Here is a 26,935-nt window from a genome sequence, read left to right on the forward strand (position 1 = left end):
AGGCGAGCTGACTCAGACTAGTTACATTTGGACATGAACTATTTTTAGAAAATAGCTTTGTCCCTTTTGCAGCTGGCCAACGAGGCCAACGTTATCCTTCGTTTATTAAAATAATGCAGTTTTGTGGCGAGTTAAAGTTTGCTCTAATGACTTTGCTTTAATCCCAGATACCTTCAGGTAAAGTTATTCAAAATGTTTACATATCTCCTCTTCTTTGCTGTTAATATGAGTTTGCATGCTGACTGTCATTTCATCCTGCTGTCTGGTCCGTCATTACCTTTCTAACACACATTTAAGAAAAAGCTAACTCAGCTTTTCAGATGGGATGCTGCTGGCTGGAGGACTATGAGGGGAACACATGCATGTTAGACCAGCAAAAACAACCATCATGGAAGAATACTTATACAGACAAAACAATCTGAAATTACGTCATATTCATCTTTATTCAGAAAACTGTAAAACTTAAAGTACCTTTGGTGTTTCCATTGCCAATGACCAGTCATTGTTACTGAAATATGTAAAAAAAAAAAAAAGAAAGAATTTTGCACTAGTCACATTTTGCAAAACTCAAACTCACATGCACAATGCCAATATATATACTGTATGTCCACAATACTGACAGCATAAGGCACTATTAAAACCAGTATTTCTCTACTTTCACTTCAGTATCAGAGATCAGTAACTGCAGGTCTAGCTTGTTCCGTCACAAAAATACAGTATGTGAGAAACATTCAGTGTCTAATGGGGTTGGATTTTTTTTTTCTTTTTAAATTCCAGGCTATTTTAAAAACAGCTTCAACCTTTATGCTTAAGGGTCACATGCTCCATTATACTATGTAAATGTTCTATCTAATGTTACATTTGCAAACATTTTTAAACAATGTCAGGTTGATGTTGACCATATTTCATCCATCCATTGCTTAGCGACAGGCGAGTCCACCCTGAACAGGTCACCTGTCCATCGCAGGAAACACAGAAACACACAAGTCAAACAACCATACACACACACACACACACCTAAGGACAATATATAGATAAGTCAACTCTGCAGTTGTTGGGAGTATCAGAGATAGACGAGAAGCTGAGTAGAGATGTGTTGGACCACTTTGTGACCTGGTGTGGGAACAATCATCTCATCTTAAATGCAAACAAAACAGAGATGATTGTTGATTTCATGAGGAACAAGATCAGGTCAAACCCTATTTCCATCATGGAAGAAGAAGTGGAGGTAGTTGAGGAATATAAATACCTCGGTGTTCACCTTGACAACAGACTGGACTGGAGATGCAACAGTAAAGCCGTCTATACAAACAGACAGAGCAGACCGGACTTCTTGAGGACGTCAACACCCTTCAAGGTTTGCAGCATGATGCTGCAGATCTTCTATAAGTCTGTTGTTGAGAGCGGAATCTTTTCTCCCATCAACTGTTGGGGCAGCAGCATCAGAGCCAGGGACCTAAAAAGGCTCAACAGCCTGAAGAAGAAGCCTGGTTCTGTTCTGGTTCTGTTCTGGGGACGACTGTGGAACCTCTGGAGATTATTATGTAAAGAAGGATTCTTCATAGGATCAAGAAAATTATGAATAACTCTGACCATCCTCTTCACAATACTGTCTTGGCAAGGCAGAACATATTCAGTCAGAGGCTTTTTCAGATTCAGTGCAGTACAGACTGCTACAGAAGATCTTTCCTGCCAACAGCCATCACCATCTTCAATAACTCTTAGAATAATCTAAATGAATGAGTTACAACATTTAATTTCCCAATGGGATTAATAAAGTATTTCTGACATGAATGGAATTGAATACTTGTCGTTTTAAATCTGTTTTCATTTAAATTTATCCTGTTTGTTTTTATCCTGTTTGTTGAAGTACTGGAAAGCTTTTCAAATGGCCATGGTGTGTTGCCAACAATGTTTTATATAAATGACCACCAGTAGGTCTATAAACAGTTTTGACTGCACTGTCTTTTTTTTAGGTTCACTGTCACCAGTGAATAATCCCATCTATTCATCTCAAAAGTAGTGTGTTGTGCAGAATCTTTTGCATTATTTGAATTTTAATCATGATAAAAATAAAATCTTACTTTCTGCAGCAGGAACATGATGCTGAGCTCAGCTCAGAATACACTTCCAACTTCAGCTCAACCTCAAACTGAAAAAAATTATTATAAATTTAACTTGTACTTCCAGTACAATTATTTAGTGAGAAAATAATGCCATGTGAAGAAAAAAAGTCTTTGAAAAGTAGCACGATTATGGGTACCCAGTCTCTCGTAAATAGCCCACATGGTTTCTGGAGGATTGTGCCCTTGGACGTTTATGGAAAATAGATTTTGGATCTGGTGCTCCACTTCTGTGTTGGTTTAGCCAAATATTGTAGGTCATTATCTTTCTGGAAGTTTCGATGTCAAACTGTTTTCAGTGTATTGGAGGAGTTGACCTGAATTTTATTTAAGATTTTTTAGCCATTTCAATGGGTCTTATGGTGTAATGCACCTATGGAGCAGAAGCAGGTCCACAGCATCATAGCTGTTTACAACCAAACTGTTATGGTGATTCAAAGATACCATTCTTAGTTCTATAGTGAACTCTGGAATAATACATATTGGTTTTGAAAACTTAAATGCAAACATTCAAAGTAGTGTTCCAAATTCAAAGCAACAGTAATAACCACAAACTAAATGCGAGTAAAATATGTGCTCATTGACAAACTAACATACTTAGTCGTTACTATGTTGTTGTTTTTTAAATGTAAGAATTAGCTATTTCCATTTGAATGGAAAACACTGAGTTCACCACATGGACATTGGCTTGCAGAGTGATTTATTTTCCCTTGAAAGCCTAGCACCATGTCTCTAGATATCTAAAGTAAATTAACAGCAGTGGACGTCTTTCCTTGTGGTTTTGGAGGGGCTCGTTTACTGGCACGTGTTGTAGATCTGGATCTGTTTGTTTATGTCGTTGAGGATGCTCCTCATCTTGTCCTCCAACCCATCCAGCTGCCGGACCTTCCCCTCCAGCTTCCTTTGGTTCTCCTCATAGTTTTTCTCCAGCTCTGCACCAACCATAAAGAAGAAAAACAATTTTAGCCTTAAAATGTCACTTTTACTCAACTATATGCTCCATTTTCTTCTTGAAACACAGGCAAATCTTCTACAGCTAAGTAGCACCTGCTAGTTTCTGTAGCTTATTCTGAGCATCGTTGAGGAGCTCCTTGGCTTCCTCTCGGAGACTCTCTGCCTTCTTCTTGGCGTCCTGCACGGCCTTGGCCTTGGTGTCCACTCGTTGTTGCACCTCGTTGAATTTGTCTGTCAGCTGGCCGTCTAGAATCTGTGCATAATGTGGATTGTTTAATAGAGTACAATAGAACAGAATATACTTTATTGATCCCCAAGGGGACAGTGGTTATTTGTTGGCAAGCTACTGCATCCAGGGTGTTAAATATCGGTAAGTACAATATTTACCCATATTCACCAATATATGGTTAGACTGAAGGAACTGAATGGGAGAGTTACGGGGAAGGAAGCTTTTAAGCTCGGAAACTGCAGCTCAGAGAAAGAGCAGCATCTCAAAGGTGGCGCTAACTCCAACCCGGTGTTTTGCACAGCTGAATGGTTTCCATGTTAGATTAAATGATTTCTCAAACATCCATGAAAGAATCAGGGCAACACTCCAAGTATGTCTTTGATGAGGGAATGACATTATAACATGATATGAAGCTGAAAAGGGTTGATTTTATGTAAATTTGCCCCTTTAGACGATACTAGGAGTGTGCAGTCAGACACAGACCTGCTTGGCTTCATTTGCCTTGTCCCGAGCCATGGTGGCCGTCTCTTCAGCTCGGGCTGCCGCCATGCTGTTTCTGGCTCGCTTGGTCTTCAGCTCATTGATCTCCTGTTCAAGTGTGCCGAGGCGACGCATTGCATCATCCAGGTTCTTCTCACTGTTGGAGGTTTCTGTCTCAATCTGTGTAGAATAAGAGTTTGCAAATGATAATTTAATCACACACAATTTGTCTCTAAGGGAACTCACCTGGCTGAGTTATTGTTGACATACTGAGCACATTGTTTTCTTTTAAAAACACTGAAAATACCTCGTGACCACCAGGGGGCAGCAAACACCAAAAAGTAACTATATTGTATATGGCAATAGAAAGATATACTTTTACACTTAAATTTCAAACTTGAAGTGCTGACCCATGTGTAAAAAGCATAAAAAAATACACATACACACATATATATATATATATATATATATATATATATATTTTTTTTTTTTTTTTATTAAAGTAGCATTATTTCAGGATAAAAATTAAGAAATAGTCAACCTTTAATTAGTTAAGAAATGTTAGAAATATTCCCCCCCCACCCAAGTAGAATCATTGGTACTAGTAAGAATCACTTCAAAATACATTTTCAGTTGAAGACGATTCAAAGAAGAACTTCATGTTATCATGTTAGGCTTTGCAAATAATTAACATGAATCAATCATATTTTTTTCCAAATACCAATAATTTACATAATAAGATCAATTTAAATAAATTTCAATTGGCAACTGAATCAATGAAGATGGATAACAGTGGAAAAAACTGATTTCCTGAAATGTGAAGTTGGGTCTCCACCATTAGCACTTTTAGAAATGTAGACGCATTTCTAAATGTAGGCACATTTAGAAATGTACTAAATTTCTAAATTAGCAGGGTTTAAATGCTGTCAATCAACAGCATTAAGGCCTTCCTCCTGGCTCTGATTGGTTGTTTTTGACTGGCCAGTGCATTTCTTCAGACAGAGTTGGTAGCACTTGGAGGATATGAAGGACATCTATCTTTTCACAGATTTTGTCTCATACGGTCATGACATGGTGTCACTTTTAGCAAATATTTAAAAAGAGATTTTTTAAATAGAAGTTACATACCCCAGCTTTAAGTCTTTTATTTTTTTTTTAAAAAACATCTCTTTATCTAGTGTTGAAATAAATGCTGAGCAGCACTGCTGAACATTTTGCTCTATAAAATTAATATGAGATTCATATTAAAAATCCTCCATGTTTGTCATTTCTTCTGCATTTCAAACAGAACCAAGAAGATGCTGACCTCAGCCAGTCGATTCTCAGTGTCTCTGATGTCTGCCCTGGCACTCGCTATGGCTTTCTCAGCTGAAGTCTGGGCTGTCTTAGCATCCACCAAGGCCTGCTTCACCGTCTCCGCTGTGTTTTTCAATCCCTCAGCACGATGCCTTCAAAGGAAACAAGGAACAAATGTCAGTAAATTAGCTCATTTATTTAAAAAAAAAACTTCCCCCAAAAAACCAATCTGACTCCGTTATGACTACCTTGCCCTCTTAGCGTCCAGCAGCAGTTTCTCTGCCTTTTGAACGTCATCCTGCGTCTGCTGCAGGATGGCGTCCACGTTGGACAGGCTGCGGACGCGGTCCTTGATCTCGTCGGCGAGTTGTCTGATCTGTAGCGGTGAAGCGGGGATGGAGAGCTGCAGCACGTGGTTCGCCACCGCCTCGATGCTGTCTGGATCGGCTCCCTCCTCTGTAAAGAGATCAAGGGGAGTCAGGGTTCAGCACAGGAGGCTGCACTAACAGCGACTGCCGTTATTCAACAAGCGTGGACTCTTATCGAAGACTGACGAGTGAGGAAGTCCCTGATCTGTTTGATCAGGTCTCTGAGGTTGTTGTTGGAGTGCTCTACTTTGTTCTTTGTGGCCTTGGCTTTATCCAGAGCAGCTTGGGCTTTACCCTTAGCCTCCTCTGCCTTGGCCTTAGCTTCTTTTACCTGCACAACAGACAGGTAAGTAATTAGCAGTCCGAAAGGCAATAATGAAGTTTCACAAATATTACAAGAACAAAAATTCCTGCTGAATGAAAAAAAAGTTTCCAAAAATATAAACATGGACATTTTAGGATAAATTACCTTTCAAAAGTATTGATAATGGTTGAACTATTCTGTCATAGGTGTGGACATTTTTCATATCATTTATCATGATAAATGTCTTAGTGGTAAAAAAAAAAAAAAATCTGATTTATTGTCGTCACGATAAATTCCAAACAATGAGATTTAAAACCCTCCAGAACTTCTCAGGATTGTTAGTTTTACTGTTTTCTCAACTGTTTGTGAAATAAAAATATCCAAAATATCAATTAACTTGAAAATACAATTAAATACAGTTACTGTGTGCAGATAGTGATACAAATCACACTTCTTTATGTGACTGATGTCTGAAAGAAGCATATTACAAATGGTTATGCTATTCAAGAGCAATATTTATGTTTGTGAGACTACAATTGCTGTGAAATGCAGTCACAGTCATACAGTCAGCTAACAAAGGAGTAGTAAATAGTTACTGGCACTTTTATCATTATTACAATATTACAAGACACTCTTGTTCAAAGACAGTATCATGAAGTGCCTAATTTTATTGATTTCATGAAGAATCCTTCCTTAGAATAGTCCCTGGAACAGAACCGGCCTTCTTTCTTACATTTTTGGGCCTTTTTAAATCTCTGGCTCTTATTCAGTACCTGAAGCAAGTTTTTTTTTTTTCAATCTTGTGCTGGACATTAGAGAACTCTAGTGAACTAAAACCCTGACTCGTGACAATAATCAAATCATGAGATTTCTGATCTTAACTCATTGACTGAACAGCATTTATCTCATCACTTGTTTTTCTTTTTTTTTGCTTTAGCCTTCATGGTGGAGTCGCGAGAAGAATTTTGAAATGAAGCCCTTTGAAAACCAGTTTGCAGTTTAGCACTCGCAGCAAATGTGTAGAAAAAGATAAACTTTCATTTATGTCACCAAATACTACAGGTAGTAAACTAACCCTAGACATTGTCCTTACTGCGTAACACGCTGGTGGCAGCTAGATGCTGTGGCGACATAGAGGAGGGACACAGCTACAAACATGGCAACCCACCCCAAATGTTTTAGAAGCTGTAGAGGACTTGAGCCTGGCAGAAGTTCACCTTACACCAAAGCCTTGCAGCTGTTAATGCTGTGAAAGGAAATTGAATACTAATTTTTCAGATTTTTATTTAACACCAGGAATCATTTCCCCTCCACAACAGGTATGACTACATTTTCAACGCTCTGTAAATCTTTTTGTGCTGGATTAGGAGTCTGCAACCTGGAAGTGGCTTTTTGGACCTTCCTTACTGGCTCTTGATATTTGGTTAAACAAAAAAGTTCAGAAAAACAAAAGTATTTAAAATATACATATAAAAAAATGCAGATTTTAGCTGGGGATTTTTTGTGTTTTATTTTGCATGAAATAAATCCTGCATTGAATTTCCACAAAAGAAAGACACAGGTATCACCAATATTTATTAATTTTGTTCTCACTCATTATGTTGTAAACTTAGTGTTTTTTATTTACATAATTTTCCACATCCCAGAAAACGCATCAATACACTTTTTGTAAATTGCTTTTTTTAAAAGTTATTCTTTGTTTTAAAACCCAAAAAACTAAATTAAAAGGGTGGTTCTTTAAAATGACCACAGACAGAAACTTACGTTATCACCCAACATGTGTGGCTTTAAATCAGTTGTACGTAGCTGAACTGAGAGTGAAATCGGCTGGTTGGTACAGGTTGCAGATCACGTGCTAGGCTCTATGTGTGCTCCATGTGTAGTCTTACCTTGGTGAAGAGTTCCTGCATCTCCCCCATGGCTTTGTTCAGCTCCTTCTCTGCATGTTTGCCTCGCTCCAAAGCATTGTCAGCTGCAGCCACGGCTCCGTTGCAGTTCAGGCCTCCGCAGTGACGGTTCCCTTCGTCGTCACGGCAACCAGCTCCTCCACAGGGGTTCTCCGTGCAGGGAACGTCGTCTAGAGAACCACAAATCTGTCGGCGCAAACAGAGTATATTAGCAGAGCTTCAAAGCTAAAGTAAATACGGAATAAATTTTAACTTTGCTCAAATGTATGTAATATTAAAAGTGATTAAAGGTGTTATATATGCTTGTCATAAGGAAACTTTTTACTGGATGATAAATTGTCCCAGAAATATTGTGATAAACGATAATGTTGTTTTCAGACTATTTTCAACAAATATACTCATAATAATGCAAGTTCGCTCTCTCAAAGACCAATTAACTTTAATTTTGGGGGAAAAAATTAACACTGGAACTGTTAGACATTTAAAATATCCAAAACGAAACAACAACCAAAACATGAAACGGAAATAAAAGCCACAAACAAAAGAAACCATAAATAAAGGGTTTATTGTGTTTCTGTAAACAAAATTGCCCTGAAAAATATAATCATCAGAATGGAAATCATTGAGCTCATTTTAATAAAGTCTATTGTGTGAGGCTTATAATGTAAAATATTCTACAAATTTTCATTTTAGTTAGAATTACTTAGGAATCTAAGAAACCAAATAAAACTATTTTATGTCGGTGCCTTTTCTTTATTTTAATTGAGTAGGAATAAGACGGTGGCTGAGATGTGATAAGATCACCGAAAAATGAAGGAAATCGGGCCGATTTATTGGTGCATGGGATTAAAAAACATCTTGTGGTGTCAAAAACTTGAAAGCAGTGCTTCAAAGAATTAAGCGATAGACCCAACCTTCTCATTGAGCGTTTTCATGTCCAGACCCTGGGCTCGGGCCTTCAGCTCCCCCAGCGCTCGCTTGTTTGCTGAGTTCTTCCGACTGAAGTCGTCCTTCTTCGCGGCAATGAGGCGCTCGGTGCGGCGGCGAGTGTCTGCCGACTGACTGACCGTGCTAGGCTTGGTGGTGGTCGACTGGTTGGCCCGTCGCTCAGCATCTCGAGACATGTTGTAGGAGCTGCGGATGCTGTCATACGCTCCTGGAGGAAGAAAAAGGACCAGATCAGTTGGGGTACGTTTTAGAAATGGAAAACACAACAGTTTCGTCTGAGCTTGGCTTCATCCCACCTAAGAAGTTAGAGTTTTTCAGAATATCCAGTTGATGTTTTAGCTGCTCAGATGTGAGGTTCAGTTCTCGAGCCTCCCGCTCCAGAGTGTTCAGCTCCTTGCTTGCGTCAGAGTTTCGGTCCTGGATGATTGTTAAATCTCCCTCCACGTGGTTTAGGGCTTCGGTTGTCTCACCAATTTGTGCCCTTTGATACACAACAAGGTTGAATAATATAAGAGGAGTTTTTTTTATGCTTATAATGATATGTGAGCATTTATGAATGACAGCTTTCTGTATCTTTACATTCATTATTCATACTGTGACAGAGGAGAAGGACGTTTTAAGAAACAATGTTCTTCAGTGTATCAATGTGTGCTACAAGCTACACGTATGAGCCAGTTCAAAAAAACTGTACAAAAATGAACTGATTGGAAAATACAATGATGTGTTAGGGCCACTGTAGATCGAAAAAAAGAGAGAAGGAATAAATTTCCACAAAAATTACTCAGAAATTGTCTAAAAAAAACCAAGGACATTTCTGAGCTCCAAATGTTGAAACATTTTGACTTTGAAAAGTAAAAAAAAATCGCAAGAAGAAAAAAAACAAGATTAATCTCAGAAATCCTCCAGAAAAAAACGGAACATTTTCAGGTTTTTTCTAGAGGATTATGGACTTTTCGGCAGAAATTTACGACATCTTTTTTTCCATCTACAATGGTCGTCGTAATTATTAGATGAGTGCCTTAAAAGCAAAAATTTCTATTGTTGATTAATAATATGTAAGTAATTCTACAATTCATGATGATAATGTGAGGTTTAAGTGTCACTTAATGTAGATGTATATTATTCGGTGTGTGTAGATTTAAATGACTGTATATTAATGTGTATAAGAGGTGTAAAATTGCATGTCAATTGGCATTACTACTTATTTTGCTATTATTTCAATTTTTCTGTTTAATTGTCTGTCAAAAATAAATAAATTAAAATGTATCGGAGTGAAGCAGAAGTACCTGAGATCCTCAATAAGAGCCATCAGAGTAGCCACAGCTGCAGTCGTGGCATTTCTTGCGTTGACGATGGCCTGAGCTTGAGCCAGCTTCGCCTCCAGGTCTTTGAAGGTTTTCTCATAAGGTCCGATAAGCCCAGTGCTTTGAATCTCATTGGCTCGCTCCGCAAGAGCCTTGGTGCGTACTGCCAGGTCCTGATGATAAGAGTGAAAACAACAATTCCTCACATTTAATCAGTATTTGTTTGAGGATCAACTCCCTTGTTTTTCACTCAGAGCTGCACCTGTACTATCCGATCCCAGTCCCCGAAGCACTGGTGACAGGGCTGGCAGTTCGGAAACTGGCCGGCAAAGCCTCTGGCACACTGGTCGCAGCGGACGCCCGACACCCCCTGCTGGCAGACGCAGTGGCCGGTCGCGCGGTTGCACTGAGACGTCTCAATCCCACGCCAGTCACAGTCGCACGCTACAGAGGGAAAACACGAGAGGACTAGGGCTGCTTAATATTAAAGAAATACATAAATGGGCATAATATTGGTCTGTTTTTATCTTTCTGATTTATGTTTCCTACTAGGTCTGTCGCAATAAACAGTAAATCAATTAATCACATAAAAAAACAAGCTCAGTAATTTCCATTTGCATAATTGATGGTTTTTCTCCATTTTCTCTCTCTTACTACCTGAAACTGGATGATAAAAGTCTTCAGTCTGGTGCTTCGGTCTCAACTAGCCATTTTTTGAAGGACAATTTGGTTTACTCAGACTTCATAATTCATTTTATTTGTTGCTTTGTTTATTTATTTTGGTTATTTTAAATGTCTTCCAATGCCAGTGTAAAATGTTCATTAGAATTTAAAGTCTATTGGCGCTTGAGAATGTGTTCTTGCATTATTATACCATTAAAATTATATTACTTGAAAATTGTCTCAAAACAATGATATCACTTATCGTAATAACTTCTGGGACAATTTATTGTCCGGCAAAAATTTGCTATTATGAGAAGCCTTTGTCCTGTGATATACCTTTAGCATTTTTGGCCATGTCAATTATATCTACTGGCTAAATATAGCATTAGCATGAAAAATACAACTTTAGAGCTCTTAAAATGTATTAGCCAACAATTACTGCACTCCAATATGATATTGTCCTCAACAATATGATTATTGCACACACACAGACTGACGATGCAGTTGAGATGTACTGTCAAGTACAAGTGAATGGTAATGGCAAAGATTATTTAGCTGTTCAACACAATGAATAAAAGACGTCGCAATATTGTAATATTTACAGTGCATTCTGCTACAGGGTCCTCAAAATCCATAATTAATTAGTTTAATTGTAATGAATCGATTATTGGATACTAATTTACTAATCAAATACTCATTAATCGGTGCTAAAATATGCAGTTTCAACACCGGCAATAACATTTACGTTTATTTTCTTATTTTAAAAAGTAATTGAATTATTTGTATATTTGTGTTTTTTATGTATTTTTTTAATATTACATAAAATTGGCTTGAGCAGTTGAGAAAAACATCTGCAGAATGTACTAAAATACCTAGCTGCAGCTCTGACCATGTGTACTAAGATACTGAGTCGTTACTTTTCTGACCTCTGCACAGCGTTCGGGGGTCTCCCCAGAAGTTCTCCTCACATTCTGTGCAGGTCTTTCCTCCAAACCCTTCTCGGCATTGACACTGCCCTGTAAACTGTGGGACAGAAAGCAAAAGAAATACAACTATTAGGACTTTAAACTTACTTTAAATTTCCTTCCAGATCAAAGGATCTCCTTTCATCTTTTTTCTTAGCTTCCATAAACTCCTTAATGGTAAAATAATTGTCACTATGCCCATTAATGCCCACAGCTGTAACACTCACAGGCTGCTTCTTGACAAATTCATGGTTTTTGTTTTTTTTAACTATTTAAAGCAAAGTTGCACCGATTGTCATTTTCTGGCCGATCACTGATATTCAAAAAGCCTGATCTGCTGATTCTAATTTTGGTTCATACCGATGTTTTAGTCTGGAAAGTCGCTAAATATATTGAGAAAGGAAACAGTGGGGTGACTATTGTTAACTGAGTATTTCAGACAATGTGCAGCTGGATCCACCAGAGTTCTCACAACATCACAGAGTTCATAAAAAGTTATGTTATTCCAATGTGTTCAATCCATAGTTCACCTGTAATATCACAGACTTCAAAACCCCAAAACACAGAACACATAGCGCTCCCAAGTATAAGGAAATTGTCGCTCCAGTGCCTGACTAAGACGCTGATGACTGAGAGATGAGAAGCGCTAGCGCCTTCACTGAATTATGAACATAGTCTCATGTAACTGTTTACATTCATCACTGCCATTATTTTCAATGATTTATCACATGAACAGCTTATTCACATGTGATAGCGGTTTCATGCTATTTCATGAAAAAACACAATTGTGAAATTGTGTTTTTTGAACCATAGCAGAATACAGACAAAAATTTGCGCACATTTGTAATGGAAATGGCTGATTCCAGTCATTTTCAGTGGTGGATAAGATTGATTTTGTATGCAAGTATCGGCTGTCCAATTTCTCGGTGCTTCCCAAATTTTAAGAGTTTACACCATATTTTTTTATCCTTTATCTTATATGTGGCAAACATCCAATGTCAAGCAACATGAACTGCCACAGCATAGTGCTTAGCTCCATGCCTAACTTACTTCATTGCAGGAGGATGTGACAGAGTTGTTGGGATCACAGTTGCATGCTTCACAGCCATTCCCACTGGCCAGGTTCCAGTGGTTGGGGGCGCAGTGGTCGCACGACAGACCTACCACATTTGCCAGACACTGACACTGGCCCGTGGCACGCTGGCACACACAGTCTTCACGCTCCATGCACTGGCTGCGCTCCGTGCCCAAAAAGTTGCATATGCACTCTGAACAAGAAAAAAATGAAGAAATAAACAACACAGTCTGTCGATAAAACAATCTATTTTCTTTTCTGGACAGATTATGTTTTAGAAAACTGTTACAAACTCCTGCAGTTGCGTCGGGATGCATCTCCAAAGTATCCGCTCCTGCAGATGCCACAGTTGGGACCCTCTGTGTTGTAAAGGCACTTCCTGCACTCCCCCGTCCGCCTGTCGCATGCGTCCATGTCTGACATGTCTATGTTATTGTTGCACTGGCATGGCTGGCAGCGCCCTCCCGGCTGAGAGGGGTTGCCGTAGTAACCTGGGGCGCATTCTTCACACCGGGCGCCTGAGTTGAAACAGGAGGAGGAGGAGGAGCAGCAAACAAATTTCATTGAAAGGTGCACTTAAGGATTTCTCAACTTGATTTTACGGTGGATGGAATGGGAGGGAAGCAGGGATGTTGTTAAACTTGCAGCAGAAATGAGTCATTTTGCTTTAACTGTGTTTTTTTTCCCTAATATTAAATTAAGACTAAATAGTTACAGGCAGCCATTTTCTTCTCAAAAAACAAAAGTCTTAAAAGGATGGAGATAAACATATGTGGAAAGTTGTGTCACCAGTATCAGCTTTATTTACTCATAGTTAAACATAACATAGTGAGGAGGATGCAGTGTCTTTAAAAAGTATTTGGATGTTTTCCTGTTTTAATGTTTGATTTGTAAAAGCATTATCAAAAAACTGTGGCTTTTTTTGACCAAAACTTTACACTATTGACAAAATAATGACAAATAAAAATGATCATCCTCAAAGTAATAATACCTTCTAAAAGATTGTTTTTTTTAATGTACTTTTAAACTGACAAGCTTCAGCAGATTGCATCTTCTATTCTGCTATTATGGAATGTGATTTTATGTAAAAAAAAAAAAAAAAAAAAAAGCTTAAAACCCCATAATCTTGTTTTTGAATTAAAACAGAACAAACCTTTTTCTAGTAATTGCTCTTTTACACAACCATTATAAATTTATCTCAGCTTCTGGTCTATAAAGCTACCACTCACAGTAGAATGGTTAAAATTCAGATTTGGAAACATCCTCAGTAAAATCTGATTTGACTATGTGCATGTTAAAGATGACAAAAAACAGAGATCGGAGCTCAGCCACAAAAGTTGTCATTTTCCGAATCAATTCATTAATTTTAACTTAAGTGTATGACATTGCTATTTTCTTTATCTAACATTTTAACAGTGAACAACTTAAAGATGTAACAAATATCACCACAAAACAAGGACTAAAATGCTTTTTATAGTGACATCATTCAGTCGTGCATCAACTGCTTAAGACACTGAACCAGACTGAGGAACAGCCAGTTTTACTTACTGTAGAAAGATTCTGGGTCAGGTCTCTGTTTGATTATTATTAACACTGACCTGGTTAATTTGGTTTTTGCATTTAATCTGTGTTTGTTACCTTAGGTGCAAACATCACAACACAGCCAGTGAGAGAAAACACTGAACCATTTGTTGAACCAGTTCTCACATGGAAGTGTGTTGTGGCACAACGGTGCTGCTGGGTTCATGCATGGGTAAGACTGGTGGGACAGTAGGACAATAGATGCAGGACAGTAGGCTCGGTGGATTAAAACAAAACAAACAAAATATAAAAAAAAAAATAGGAGAGGGTAGCAGGAATGAGAGGGGACCAACTGTCATTACTCACGCTTAAAAACGGTCGCCCCGGAGCGTTTAACAATCCCTGTGCCAGTAGTACAGGGGAGGAAGGAAATGAAAACCATTACCATTCACTAAAGCCCACACAGAAACACTACTGTTGCTACCTCACTGGAGGTTTTGCCTTCACAAAAAGTGCCTTGAAAATTGCTTGACCCTTATAGATCTGCTCTGGTTCTGCTTTTTTGCGATACTAAAATGTTTCAGATTTTAACATCAGGCTAAGATGATTACAAAAAGCAGGGGTTAAAGTTAGGGTTAGAAGAATATCCAGCTGTCAGTTTGTGACCTAGATCTCAATTGTGCTGAGCTTATTAGGCAGCAGCACAACCACCTGAAGCAAAGCAGCCAGTTTAATAACTCCAAAAACAAACAAAAAAGTAGATTTTAGAAAAGATGACTTAAAAGAACTACTTAAAGAACTTAAATTTGAAGGCCATGCCAGGCAATTTAATGCAGAAAAACCCTCCAATGTGGCCGAATTAAAAACAATTTGGTAAAGAGGAGTGGGCCAAAATTCCCCCCAGCAAAGTAAAAGACTCATTGTGAGACGTTGCACATGTTTGATGGTAGCTAGTAGGACCAATAGTTGGCATGACCCTTTATCACGTCTAAGAAAGTTTTTTTTTAAAATCACATAGGATTAGATATATTTGGATGGCTTATTTTTCCTAAGGTGTGAAATAATCAAAAACAATTTTTTTTATTTACTTAAGTTAACTCTGTCTGAGAGAAAAGAAAAATATGATGAGCTGAAAGATTCATTTGGGACAAAAAAAGCAAACATTTTGACAACACAAATGTATCTATATCAATCTATATCTATATCGATCTATATTTACAGGGGTGCCTACAGGATATTTTTGGAGGGTACGCACAAAACTATCATTGCACCTGATCCACACAAACACAGCCACATCCAAAACACGCATGAACCCCACTAACCTAAACCACACAGGTAGGACACATGAACGCAAAGTGCATGGCACGGAAGCCGCAGATCTGATCCACACTTGGCTCAACTGTCATGCACACCCACAAACTTATATGCCCACATAGCATTTTGTAATTTAAAAAAAATAAATTATACTAAATAATAAAGACAGGAAAGCAAATGCTACGCGTGTGAGGAGCAGGATGCTGACTCGGGTGGTTTATCTGAGACTTCCAGAGAAGGATGTGAAGCGACAAAGTTTGCTTCATTTCTACTCTTTGTGACATTTTGACAAGATTTAACTGTTTAACTCTCCCAGTCTAGCGTGACGCTGAGGAAGAGCGCGGAAGATGTCACAGTGTGTCAATGGAGAATCGATGGGGTGTCTCGTCAGCGGACCCATAGCAAATGGGGAAAATAATAAAAAGCAAAATAACTATCATATTTATTTTCTCTGAGGAAAACCTCAGGGTACGCACAGTGCGTACTGCTGTACAGCTTCAGGCACCCCTGTATATTTATATTAATCAGTAGATAGATCGATCCAGATATGTAACATATAATGCATAGATACATACATGTACACACATATGTACATAAAATCCTGTTTCATTGCATTAAATTAATTACATCCATTTAATTTCCATCTGTCCACACTTTCATCATTGTAACTTTTACTTATTTGATGCTTACCTGTGTAACCTTGGTTACAGTTGCAGATAATTTGTCGATTGCGGTTGTCCTGGTAACAAGATGTGGCAAAGTGGCGTCCACTGTGGGGTCCATCTGGACATGGGCACGGACGACACTGACCACCAGATGATATACCCAAAACTGGGTTCCCATAATAACCATTGGCACACCTACAGGAATACAAATAAATTTAATATAACTTTTAATGTAAAGTAAAGAAAAAAATCATGGATCATAGGATGTAAGTTTCCTAAAACTACCGTCGAGATCAAAGTTATTGTAATGTTTTGCGGTAAATGGTGGCGAGGCAGACGCAGTGGACCCAGGTTGAAGAGAAGAAAATCATGATTTAATGATAAAGTACAATAATCCAGGCAGCAAAGATGAGCGGAAGGCTAATGGCTCAATACTGGTAGCAATTGGTACGACATGAAATGCTGACAAGACAACTAGACAAGACAGTAGCATAGACGAGGACCCAACAAAGAACAACGAACACAGATGGATTTAAATACACAGGGAGACAATCAGGGGAAACAAGGAACAGGTGTAACTAATCAAGGGGTGGACAGGACAACACAGAGACTCCACTGAACACTGAAACCTAAATAAACACACAGAAACCTACAGTTATATTCATAGTGAGTTAAACAAATATCATTTAGCTCATAAGGAAACAAAACAAAATGCTAAAGACATTATATCTGGATTATTCTGGCAGCATTTAGGAACTGTTCACATAAATAAAAATTTCAAATAAACATTTTGTTTTTTTAAGTGAAAAAATAATTCCTCTGACCTGATTACAGGAGACGCAAGAAACTCATTGAAAGAAAATGAGAAAGGAGTTTAGTCACAACTGAAGTTAGTTCAAAATGATCTCTTGCTCTGTAAGTGGTGTACATAATATCTTACTGCATTGCATAATTCAATGTCTCATTTAACTCATTCCAATAAAGTTTTAACCAAATGTATTCTGGAAAGCCACCTGTCACAACTGTCCCCGCTGGTGTTATCCCTGCAGTTGATGCAGACTCCGCTTCTCTGGTCACAGTGGTTGGCATGTCCGTTACAGTGGCAGGGTCGGCAGCTGGGAAAGCCCCAATGACCCGCCTGACACCCGTCGCATCTCTGACCAAACGCTCCGGGACGGCACTGGCACTGCCCGGTGTACTTGTCACAGAGTCGAGTCACCGACCCGTCTAAGCTGCACTCGCATGCTGCCGAGACAAAGCACAGGATGTGGGGCAAGGAGCAGTAGATTGGGTGGGGTTAAAGGAGGAAAGGCAGGGAAGAGCCTTTCCTCTTCCTCTTAAGTAAATATTTTCTTTTAGAAATATTTACTTAGAAACAGTAGAGGGCACCAACCATAAGCCTTTCAACTTCCTAAAGGTGTGTAACATTGAATCTAACATTAAATCCTATGCAAAGATTTCACATATTACATTGCCTTGAAAACGAATTTATACCCATTCAACTTTTCACATTTCACCACGTTTCAACCATAAACTACTACATATTTTATTGGATCTTACCTGAAAGGTGTAACACAGTCTAGCACAGTTATGATATAGAATGAAAATTATATAATTTTTGAGATTAAAGCCTGAAAAGTGTGCAGTGCATTTGGATTTGCCCCCAACCAGTGACTCATTATTGCTACTTCTACTATTTTTGCTTTGATTACAGCTGTAAACCTTTTTGGGAATGTCTAGACCAGCTTTGTAATATCTACAACTAAAATAAAATATTTCTGCTAATTCTTCCTTGCAAAATATCTCAAGCTGGGCGTGCCGTGGTGGCGTAGGGGATAGCGCGACCCATGTTTGAAGGCCTTATGTCCTTGACGCGGCCGTCGCGGGTAAGACTCCCGGACCCGACAATATTTGCCGCATGTCTTCCCCCTTTCCTGTCAGCCTACTTTCATATAAGGGACACTAGAGCCCACAAAAGACCCCCTGGAGGGGTAAAAAATATATATATCTCAAGCTGGGTCAAAACAGAAGGAAAACATCTGAACAATAATTTTCATGCCCAGGTGACGCTCTGGTTCTCTCTAACAGGACTTTGTATGACTTTCTTTTAACCGACACTCTTCCATAAAGACCAGAATTGTGAAGTCTGATCGACAAAATCACAGATTTATTGAACCAAGGATATCCAAAGCATGGATATTGTTTTCTAACTTTGAGAAAAATCCACTACACTCTTAATCTTAAAGTTAATCAAAAGCCCTGTAGAGGAATTAAGGAAGAAGGTACTGTGTGTCTTCATGTGAGCTCCTCACGTATGCAGCCTGAGGGTCCGAAGCCGTAGGTTCCTGGTGCACACTTGTCACAGCGCCGACCAATGATGTTGGACCTGCAGCGACACTGGCCCCCACGGGGATCACAAAGGGAGCTGATGGACCCCTGAGGGTCACAGTTGCAAGCTGGTGGAGCGAAAACATGAGCATGAGCAAAAACAAGATATACATACTTGCCGAAGTTGAAATATATATATATTTCTATATGAGTATATTAGGGCTGCCAAAGTTAACGGGTTAATCACACACCATTAATGTTTTTACTGTGCAATTATCGCACAGGTTTCTGTACTTTTTGGACCTCGTCTCTACAGTTTGAACGTTATCTTCTTTGTTTCAATTGTTTCTTTAAGGTGCTGATCTCTTGTTTCTTGAAAAAATGTCCCTCTCTCTCCCCTCCAGCCTACCTCTTCTGTTACTCAGCAATGTCTGACATTCTACTTCTGAGAGAGAGGGAAACAGGAATAACCTGGAACTATTTTACTTTTGCAGATGAAAACAACATTTATCAAAGCATTATTTTGCATGCAGTGATTCACTACTGAAGCAAAAGGAACTTGCATAAACAAATGAAGAACATGAAAAATTATAATACAAAAAACATGAAAAATAACTCCATCTTCAGCCTTTTACATCTGTCCTGTTTCAAAATGATTTACTTTTAACAGAATTTAACTGAATGTAAAACTTCTGTAGACTTTTAGTTCTAATAAGCTCCTCTTAATGAATCTTCCTCAGGAAACAAAACTTGTCATGTTTATATGGGTCAGTTTCCCCTGTATAGTCAGGCCTTTTCTGTTATTTTTAGAGGTTAGCAAGAGGTTAGCAAACTAATCAAATGGAAAACGGCACAAAAATATAGTTCTATTCTAACAGCACCTTATAAGATGAGTCCTACTATTACATTCCCCACTGTTACATTTCGTGCATTGCACTTTATTTATTTCCCTTTTGTAATCCCACTTAAAATCCATTGCCTTTTAAAATTTACCTTCATGACATAGTTATCTTGCGTGGGAATATATGGATAACTACTTCTGGCAAGTATGTTTTATATATGTATATTTCCTCACCCAGGGCTCCATCATTAATAACGGCTGACATGCTGCTGATGAGTTTAGCACAGGTATCACTGATCTGTGGGCGGATCACACTCCTTGCTCCTTCGTGGCACCGGTACCGCTCAAAGGTCTGCTTCCTGACGTTTGAGGCAAGATCCCCAGTGTTGAACATCTCCATGGAGGAGTGACGCGGCATCAGCACAATCTGGAGCGGAGACGGCCATTACAGTCAGAGGATATCACCAGAGACTAGAACTACAGATCTAAAGACGCAATTTAATCTCACAGAGTCTATGAGGATGACAGCGTAGTCTGCTCCATTGAGGATACTGTTAGCATCTTGATAACGTGTGAACTCCAAGCGGAGGGAGTATGTCACACCTCTCTCCAAACACACTGGCTGAGGAAGAACCACAAACCTTGGGAAGACAGAGATAGCACTCAGTTTCCATCAACACTGAAAGAGAAGCTCACATGTGTTGGTGCTTGGATGAGAATATACAACTGTGAAAAGAAATCTGTGTGTGTGAGATTGCTTGTTTGCATGAGTTGCACACCTGGCTCCGGCTGGCAGAGGGATGGTGAGTCTGTCGTCATCTGGGATGGTGTTCCCACAAGGGCTGCTGGTGGGAATGGAACCTGGACGGATCACGGTTATCTGCACCTCCTCCCAGTCCCGGGGCATCTAGAGTTCAGAGGGTATACATTTCTTAAAATGGTTCTCAGGCAAATAAACTAAAAACAACCTAACTAAGACGTATGTACAGCAGGGAAAATAAGTGTCAAACACGCCAATGTGTTTCTTGTTAAAAATATTTATAACAGAGCAATTAAAAGGAAATTCACAACAGATGTCGGAAGCAACCCAAGTAGTCCACGCATACAAAGAAATCAAAACTAAAGAAGCCAAAAAAATTGGTTATTTGTTAGGGAAATGATACAGGGAAAAATCTTTGAACACATGAAGACAAGAAGGCAGCATAAAGGGTTGGACTTAGGGGATACATCTATAAATTCCATAGTTTTGGGAGATTGGCAATGTGAAACTGATCTTGTCCACCGATCCAGTCCACCTTAAAATCATCCACCGGCCCATTTTGCTCCATTTCACAGAGGGCTGACTGACAAGATATGTCTGCATGTCTGCTGTTGATAATAGTCACACCGCTGTTACCAACTTAGCAACTTTTCAGACAAAAACATCAGTATCGGCCAAAATCATAATCAGGCTTTTTAAAGATTGGTGATCGTTCTGAAAACTGCAATCAGTGGACCCCTGGTTGGTTTAGTCCAAATTAATGACCTGTAAAAAGGTTTCTCATAAGTAAGGTATCAGGCACGAAGCATCTTATGATAAGTTAAACAAAACAACATTCTCTATGTGTTTTGCTAATACAACTAATACAACCCCTAATTGGGTTGTATTATTGTGGAAATACATGTTGACTGCAATAAAGATATTTTGAAACTTCAAAACAACCAAGTTAGCATCACTGACTAAACCAGCTACAACCAGGAGCCCATCACAGATTTTTGACACAGAAGTCAACAGAATAATCAGAACAATTGTCCAAAGGTCGTGAGCTACTATCAGAGAGGTTGAAATGACCTAGAATCAGCAGGTCCAGTTTGTCCAGAGAAAAACCCTTTACACAAACCTTCAGTGCAAGAATCCACTGGTGAAGAAAAAGTACAGCTAATCTTATTTACAGCGTGCTGCAGAGAGAATGAATGATACTGCACATCATCTCAAAAACGCTGCAATAACATTGAAGTCTGAAGATGGTTCCATTATGGTGTGTGGCTGTTTTCAATATATGGTATAAGTAGACTTCATATGACTGAAGGAGAAATGTGCAAAGACATTTTGAATAAGAATTCTCCATCATTTGCAACTTTGTGGCAAGAAAATGGTCTCGAAGCAATCTGAACAGAAAACTCAGTTGATTTTAGAGGAACAAACACAACTACTGTAATAGCCCAGTGAATCACCTGGGTGGAGTCCAATTAGAAACCTATTCAATTACAAAATACTTTATTGATCCTAGAGGGAAACTATATGTTATTGTAACTCATATTTATTCAAAATTCTTCAAGAGAATAATTGATGATCAGGAAGCAGTGTAGTGCCCACACTAATTTGAAGATGATTTAGTCTCTTTAGTCTCTAGTCTTGAAACTGACATTTGTTATGAAATGAGGAATGCAGTGCATTGCCATAAAAATAACAAAAATACTTATTACCTGTGTAATAACACTGTACTCAAAATTTATGAATGTATTTGTTTACCATATATGGATTAATTGGGTTCTTACCAACATATAGATTGGATAGCACATCAGTAGAATTTGAAAAAAAAATTCTTAAAATAAATTTCCATGTTTAAAAGTTATTTTAATTTGATACAGTATTATAGTCAGTCTAGATTCCATTCAACGTCTCATTCATAGCTGAGGAGTACACAACCAAAAAAAGACCTCAGATTAACATGAGTCATAATACACACCTGGGATTCGTAGCGGATGACTAAATCATATTCCATAGAGTAAGGTATGTTATTTATCAGAAACTCCAAAGTGCCGCCTTGAGGGACCTGAGCGAAGCCGATATCTGTCCACTGAGCGGGGCGACCGGGCTGATGTTCCCTGGTCTCTAAGGTGCAACCCTGAGAACATGCACCCAGAAACAAACAGATCAAATATATCAAAGTTAAAAAGGTTTGTGTTGAAAATGCTGTAAAACTCACCTGCCCCATTTGAGCAAACTCAGCCTCATAAATGAAATGATCCAGAGCCATAAAAAAATATCCAGACTCCACCTTCGTGCAATCGCGTCCCGTTATGTGACTGCGGCAGCGACACTGACCACTATCAATGGAGCATCTAAAAAGAGTGCATACACAGTGGTATTTAGGACTAATGTTGCTCTAGAAACCCTTACGTGGCTAACACTAACATCTGAAGGAGGTTAGGAATTAATGGATGAACATGTTGCTAAATATTATATACAGTCATATTAAAAAAAATAGAATATGCATTCCGATGAAACCGGTTTATCAAATAAAAAGTATTTTTTTAAAATGGAAAAATTTAAGCAGATATTAAACATACTTTTCATTAAGTCAGTTTTTCTGTATTAGAAATATTTTTTTAATGGTGTGGTGTAATATTCTTATTTTAAACCTGAGTGAAGTTGGCCCCCCCACCTTCTTCAAATTAGACAAAATTGGTGTCAATCAACTCGGCTACATTTGTGCTGGATTGTGCAGCAAAGATTTTCATTTGTGCAGCTATCATTTTAAAGATATTAAGAGGGCTGGTTGACCTTTGATGACCTCTAAAACATTTCTTAATATCTTTAAAATGATAGCAGCACAAATGAAAATCTTTGCTGCACAAACCTGCACAAACCAGCACAAACGTAGCCGAGTTGATTGACACCCATTTCGTCTGATTTGAAGAAGGTGGGGGGCTGGTTGACCTTTGATGACCTCTAAAAACATTTCTTTATATCTTTAAAATGATAGCGGCACAAACGAAAATTTTTGCTGCACAAACCAGCACAAATGTAGCCGAGTTGATTGACACCAATTTTGTCTAATTTGAAGAAGGTGGGGGGGCCAACTTCACTCAGGTTTATTTTAAATGTCCTGTTTTTATAAGCTGAAGGTCCTCATAGATAACAGAAATAATGTGTTTCAAACATCCATCTCTGTGTGTAATTAATCTATAAATGTATTTCACTCAGTGATAAAGTTCAATACTTTTCAATAACATTGTGATTGATTGCATGGGTTGGCAGCTCATCTCTTATTGTTTAGTGGGAAACTCTAAGATCATGTAATCTTGTCATAATTCCTTCTAATAGATGGGCAGATGATAAAAAGAAAAAGAGCTGAACAGAAACTGTTGGAGCTGTGGGAAGTTTTGGCTGCGTTGTGAAAAGTACAGATCAAAGTGATCAAGACTTCTTCACTGAGAACTCTTATTGTTATCTGTGTCAAAGCTGTGGCTAAACCCTTTACACAGCAACTCTAATTGATATGTAATGATGAAGAAATTACCTAATGAGAAACACATTGTGGAGTTCTTTTTAAAAAAAACTCTGATAAGGTCTGAGTTTACAGGCCATTAACTCCTGATTATAGATGAAGTGTTTAAAGAGGATATTTAGACCTACCTTAAGCAAAAACCTATAAAAAACAAAAGGTGTATAAGGAGCAAAAGACTAAGCTCACTAAATCATTTAATTTACATGGAATAACATCAGGAGAGTGGGTGCAAAATTGTTTAAACCATATACACGACTCATAATTTTAACAGATATTTTATAAGATTCGTTGAAATGGGACGGTTACAAGTTAACATACATTATATATAAACTATGTTGACATTTAAAAAGAGACAAACATCAGATAGGTATCAAGATTTACATATTGTGTTTGGCAGCAAGAAATATGACAGTTCAAATATATAATGAAAGGTTTTGCTGTTTTTCCATGAAGCTTTCCTCACTGTTGTTAACCAGGCACACGCCAGTTAACAACATGTGTGACGTGACCTGGTGGCCAGATCTGCCAGGCAAACCTCTCTCACGACAGAGCAAAATGGGACAGTGGCTGATTTACAGACCTTTGTGGAAATAGATGAGATTGGTGAATAAAATCGGTTTCACATTCAAGTATCGGCTGATTGCCGATTTCCTAAAATTAGGAAAATTGGGGCAGATTTATTGGTGCACCCCATGCTGCAGAATAATTCCAGTAAATGTAAACAAAAGTCAATTTATAGAGAGAAATCGAGTTTAATTACTGTATGTTGGAAATAAAACACATATATGGAAAATGTTCAGAACCTGAATGGAATAGTCAAAGAGTAAATTGACTTCTGAATTAATTCATGGCGCTACTCACTGGTTGTCGAGTGCCCCTCCAATATCACATTCGCAACCTCTACATCCGTTCAGGTCGTGGCTCAGCCCCCAGTGTTCGGACTAGAGTTATATGGTGATAGAGAGAAGGCAATGATTGACAGACACAAAAAGAAGAAAGAGTTGAACAGCTGCAATACGTTTCCTGCAGTGAGACTTTAAGACAAACAAGCAACAACAGGAGTTTGATGTAGCTACATATAGTAGACTTCACAGGAAGTCTACTTCTCTTTTCTAGAACATTGTTAAAGTTTCTCTTTTTTCTTAGAAAACAAGAACACTTCACAATATGCAAATGGTCACCATATTTTTATTGTACTTTGCCAAATGATGTGAGTTCTACAAGATGATGAAATAATCATAACAAAGATGATTATTTCATCATCATTATTTCATGCTCAGTTCAGATCTGTAAGAAAAGATCATAAATCAGGCTTATCAACCAGATCCACACACCCGGAACACATCCAGGCCTGACCATTTTAAGGCCAGTGTAACTCACACCAAATCTTAAATCCCTTGGCTAAATTTAGACCCGTGAGCCAGGCAGGAGCTCGGATTCCTGCCCATGCTATTCTTGGCTGAGTAGGTTCAGGACAAGGGGTTGAATTATAACAGGAGGCTCGTCACTGTTTAACAGCTTGGGTTGCTAGGCACACAAAAATGTCTACATGATTGTTACAGTGTCTTGAAAACATGTTCACAACCCATAAGCTTTTTCACATTTTCTCCTTTTAAAAAGCATAAATGTCAACATATTTTTCTGGAATTTCATGAAGTAGAAAGAAAAGTTTTTAAATTTTATATAAAAAATAAAACTCATAAAGCACATGTAAAGCCTGCAAATGGAGAGAGAGCCTGCACTGCATGGGGACATTTTAAATGGGTGGCATTCTGAATTTTCCACACATATAGTGTCGTTTTATAACACAATCAGATAACTATGTCGCCTTCAGTTGTTATTAAAATGCTGCATAAATCAAACATGGCTTAAAAGAAATTTTATTCTTTAAAATTGGTTTCTGTCGCTTTAAGAAACTCCTGCTCTTTCTGATGTTCCACCTTCAGGAAATCCCCAAAACAATGCTTTTACATAAACTAATTTACAACACTGTTAGGAGTGCTGAGCTGACAAGTAGTTTGAGAATTACTCTTTGAGACAAAAACTCAGCTGGACACTGCAGGTTCAAGAAGGCGCTTTGGGTAGATAGGTGATGCTTTGGGGTAAATGTACTGCTGATTGGTAATAAAAGCATCTCAGCAGCATGATGAGGATGATACAGGATTTTGATTTTGATTTCATCTGACCAGAGCACCTTTTTTCACACTGCAAATTGTGGTTTGAACATGACTAAAAGCACCAAAGGAAGCTTTTTAGCAGGGGCTCATTTACAGTGCCTTTAAAAAAATAATTCACATCCCTTGACTATATGTACATTTTCACACTTCATTCAGCACCAACCAAACTCAGCTGAACGTGCTTCTGTAGTTTGCGACTTTTCAGTCTACCTAACTTCAAAGAAGTATTAAAAATAAAGGTAAGAGAGGAATTATTTTTCTAAGATGAATAGACCTACACATAAAGAAACAGAAGCATTTATCAAAAGACACATAACTTATATTATTGATGACTAATGACATCAAAATCCAAGGCCTAAAATATTTTTTTGTTTTATCTTACTAGACACTGGTCACAGAAGCGTCCAATGACAAGTCGCTTGCAGATGCAGTCTCCACTGAATGGGTCACACATGGAGCTGCCCAACACGGTTCCTCTGGAGTCACATCGACAAGCTGGACGTTGAAGAAAATATATGGGGGAGGAGAAAAAGTCATAGATACATGACTAGTTAAGATCATTTTTTACATTACTTGCAAACACAGTCTGTATATTTTACCGTTACAGACACTACAATCAAAAAGCAAAAATTTCTGCAACTACAAAGACAATCAAATAAGAAAACTAAGACTGCACTCACGTTGGCACCCCACAGGGTTGTTGGCACTCAGGCCAAAGAAGCTGGTCTTGCACTTGTCGCAGCGTGGCCCTTCTACGTTAGGCTTGCAACGGCACTGGCCTCCCACCATGCCGAGCGACGGGTCAGTGTGGCTGTCACACAATCCTCCATTCTCTGAGCCATCTGGGTCACAATCACAAGCTGGAAGGGCAAATGTGTCCTGGTTATTATTATTTGTCAGTCAAAACTGCAGTTTGAGAAAACCGAAAGATCTATTCTATTTCTTACGTGCACCTAGTGCGTTTGCCACTGGTGGTAGTATTTTGGAGTTGCTCTGATATGTTAGTTCTGTTTCGTTCTTTCTGTAGAGTATTGTTCATAATTTTTTTGGTTTATGTGTTGGATGTTTGGACAATTATTCCCTCTGGTTTTAAATGCTGTGCAGCGGGAATTATTTCTATTCTTTCTTCTTCACTTTTGGACAGTTGTTAAGAAGTGTAGCCATGGTAACAAGGTGTTTTTAAAACTGATTAGCATCTC

General features: G+C 38.4%; 1 protein-coding gene across 3 annotated transcripts in view; it reads right to left on the reverse strand.

The window, feature by feature from the left end:
• Window positions 1-426: 426 nt before the first annotated feature.
• lamb2 (laminin, beta 2 (laminin S)) overlaps window positions 427-26,935 on the reverse strand; it is a 53,299-nt gene continuing 26,790 nt past the window's right edge. For 2 of the 3 annotated variants that reach the window (XM_028023971.1, XM_028023953.1), the window contains exons 11-36: window positions 26,417-26,596; window positions 26,119-26,231; window positions 24,421-24,500; window positions 22,255-22,390; window positions 22,015-22,173; window positions 20,065-20,192; window positions 19,794-19,926; window positions 19,520-19,712; window positions 18,429-18,572; window positions 17,130-17,361; window positions 16,142-16,311; window positions 14,504-14,539; window positions 12,910-13,134; window positions 12,592-12,809; window positions 11,503-11,599; window positions 10,176-10,357; window positions 9,896-10,086; window positions 8,906-9,090; window positions 8,576-8,817; window positions 7,644-7,847; window positions 5,637-5,781; window positions 5,331-5,538; window positions 5,093-5,234; window positions 3,790-3,966; window positions 3,171-3,330; window positions 427-3,055 (exon numbers count right to left, since the gene is read on the reverse strand). In XM_028023971.1, the coding sequence (XP_027879772.1) occupies window positions 2,919-3,055; window positions 3,171-3,330; window positions 3,790-3,966; window positions 5,093-5,234; window positions 5,331-5,538; window positions 5,637-5,781; window positions 7,644-7,847; window positions 8,576-8,817; window positions 8,906-9,090; window positions 9,896-10,086; window positions 10,176-10,357; window positions 11,503-11,599; window positions 12,592-12,809; window positions 12,910-13,134; window positions 14,504-14,539; window positions 16,142-16,311; window positions 17,130-17,361; window positions 18,429-18,572; window positions 19,520-19,712; window positions 19,794-19,926; window positions 20,065-20,192; window positions 22,015-22,173; window positions 22,255-22,390; window positions 24,421-24,500; window positions 26,119-26,231; window positions 26,417-26,596 (4,217 nt within the window). In that variant the 3' untranslated portion in view covers window positions 427-2,918. The remainder of the gene's footprint in view (window positions 3,056-3,170; window positions 3,331-3,789; window positions 3,967-5,092; window positions 5,235-5,330; window positions 5,539-5,636; window positions 5,782-7,643; window positions 7,848-8,575; window positions 8,818-8,905; window positions 9,091-9,895; window positions 10,087-10,175; window positions 10,358-11,502; window positions 11,600-12,591; window positions 12,810-12,909; window positions 13,135-14,503; window positions 14,540-16,141; window positions 16,312-17,129; window positions 17,362-18,428; window positions 18,573-19,519; window positions 19,713-19,793; window positions 19,927-20,064; window positions 20,193-22,014; window positions 22,174-22,254; window positions 22,391-24,420; window positions 24,501-26,118; window positions 26,232-26,416; window positions 26,597-26,935) is intronic. The other variant, XM_028023963.1, reaches the window with a different exon arrangement.

Source organism: Xiphophorus couchianus, chromosome 1, assembly GCF_001444195.1.
Source record: "Xiphophorus couchianus chromosome 1, X_couchianus-1.0, whole genome shotgun sequence".
Lineage (NCBI taxonomy): Eukaryota > Metazoa > Chordata > Actinopteri > Cyprinodontiformes > Poeciliidae > Xiphophorus > Xiphophorus couchianus.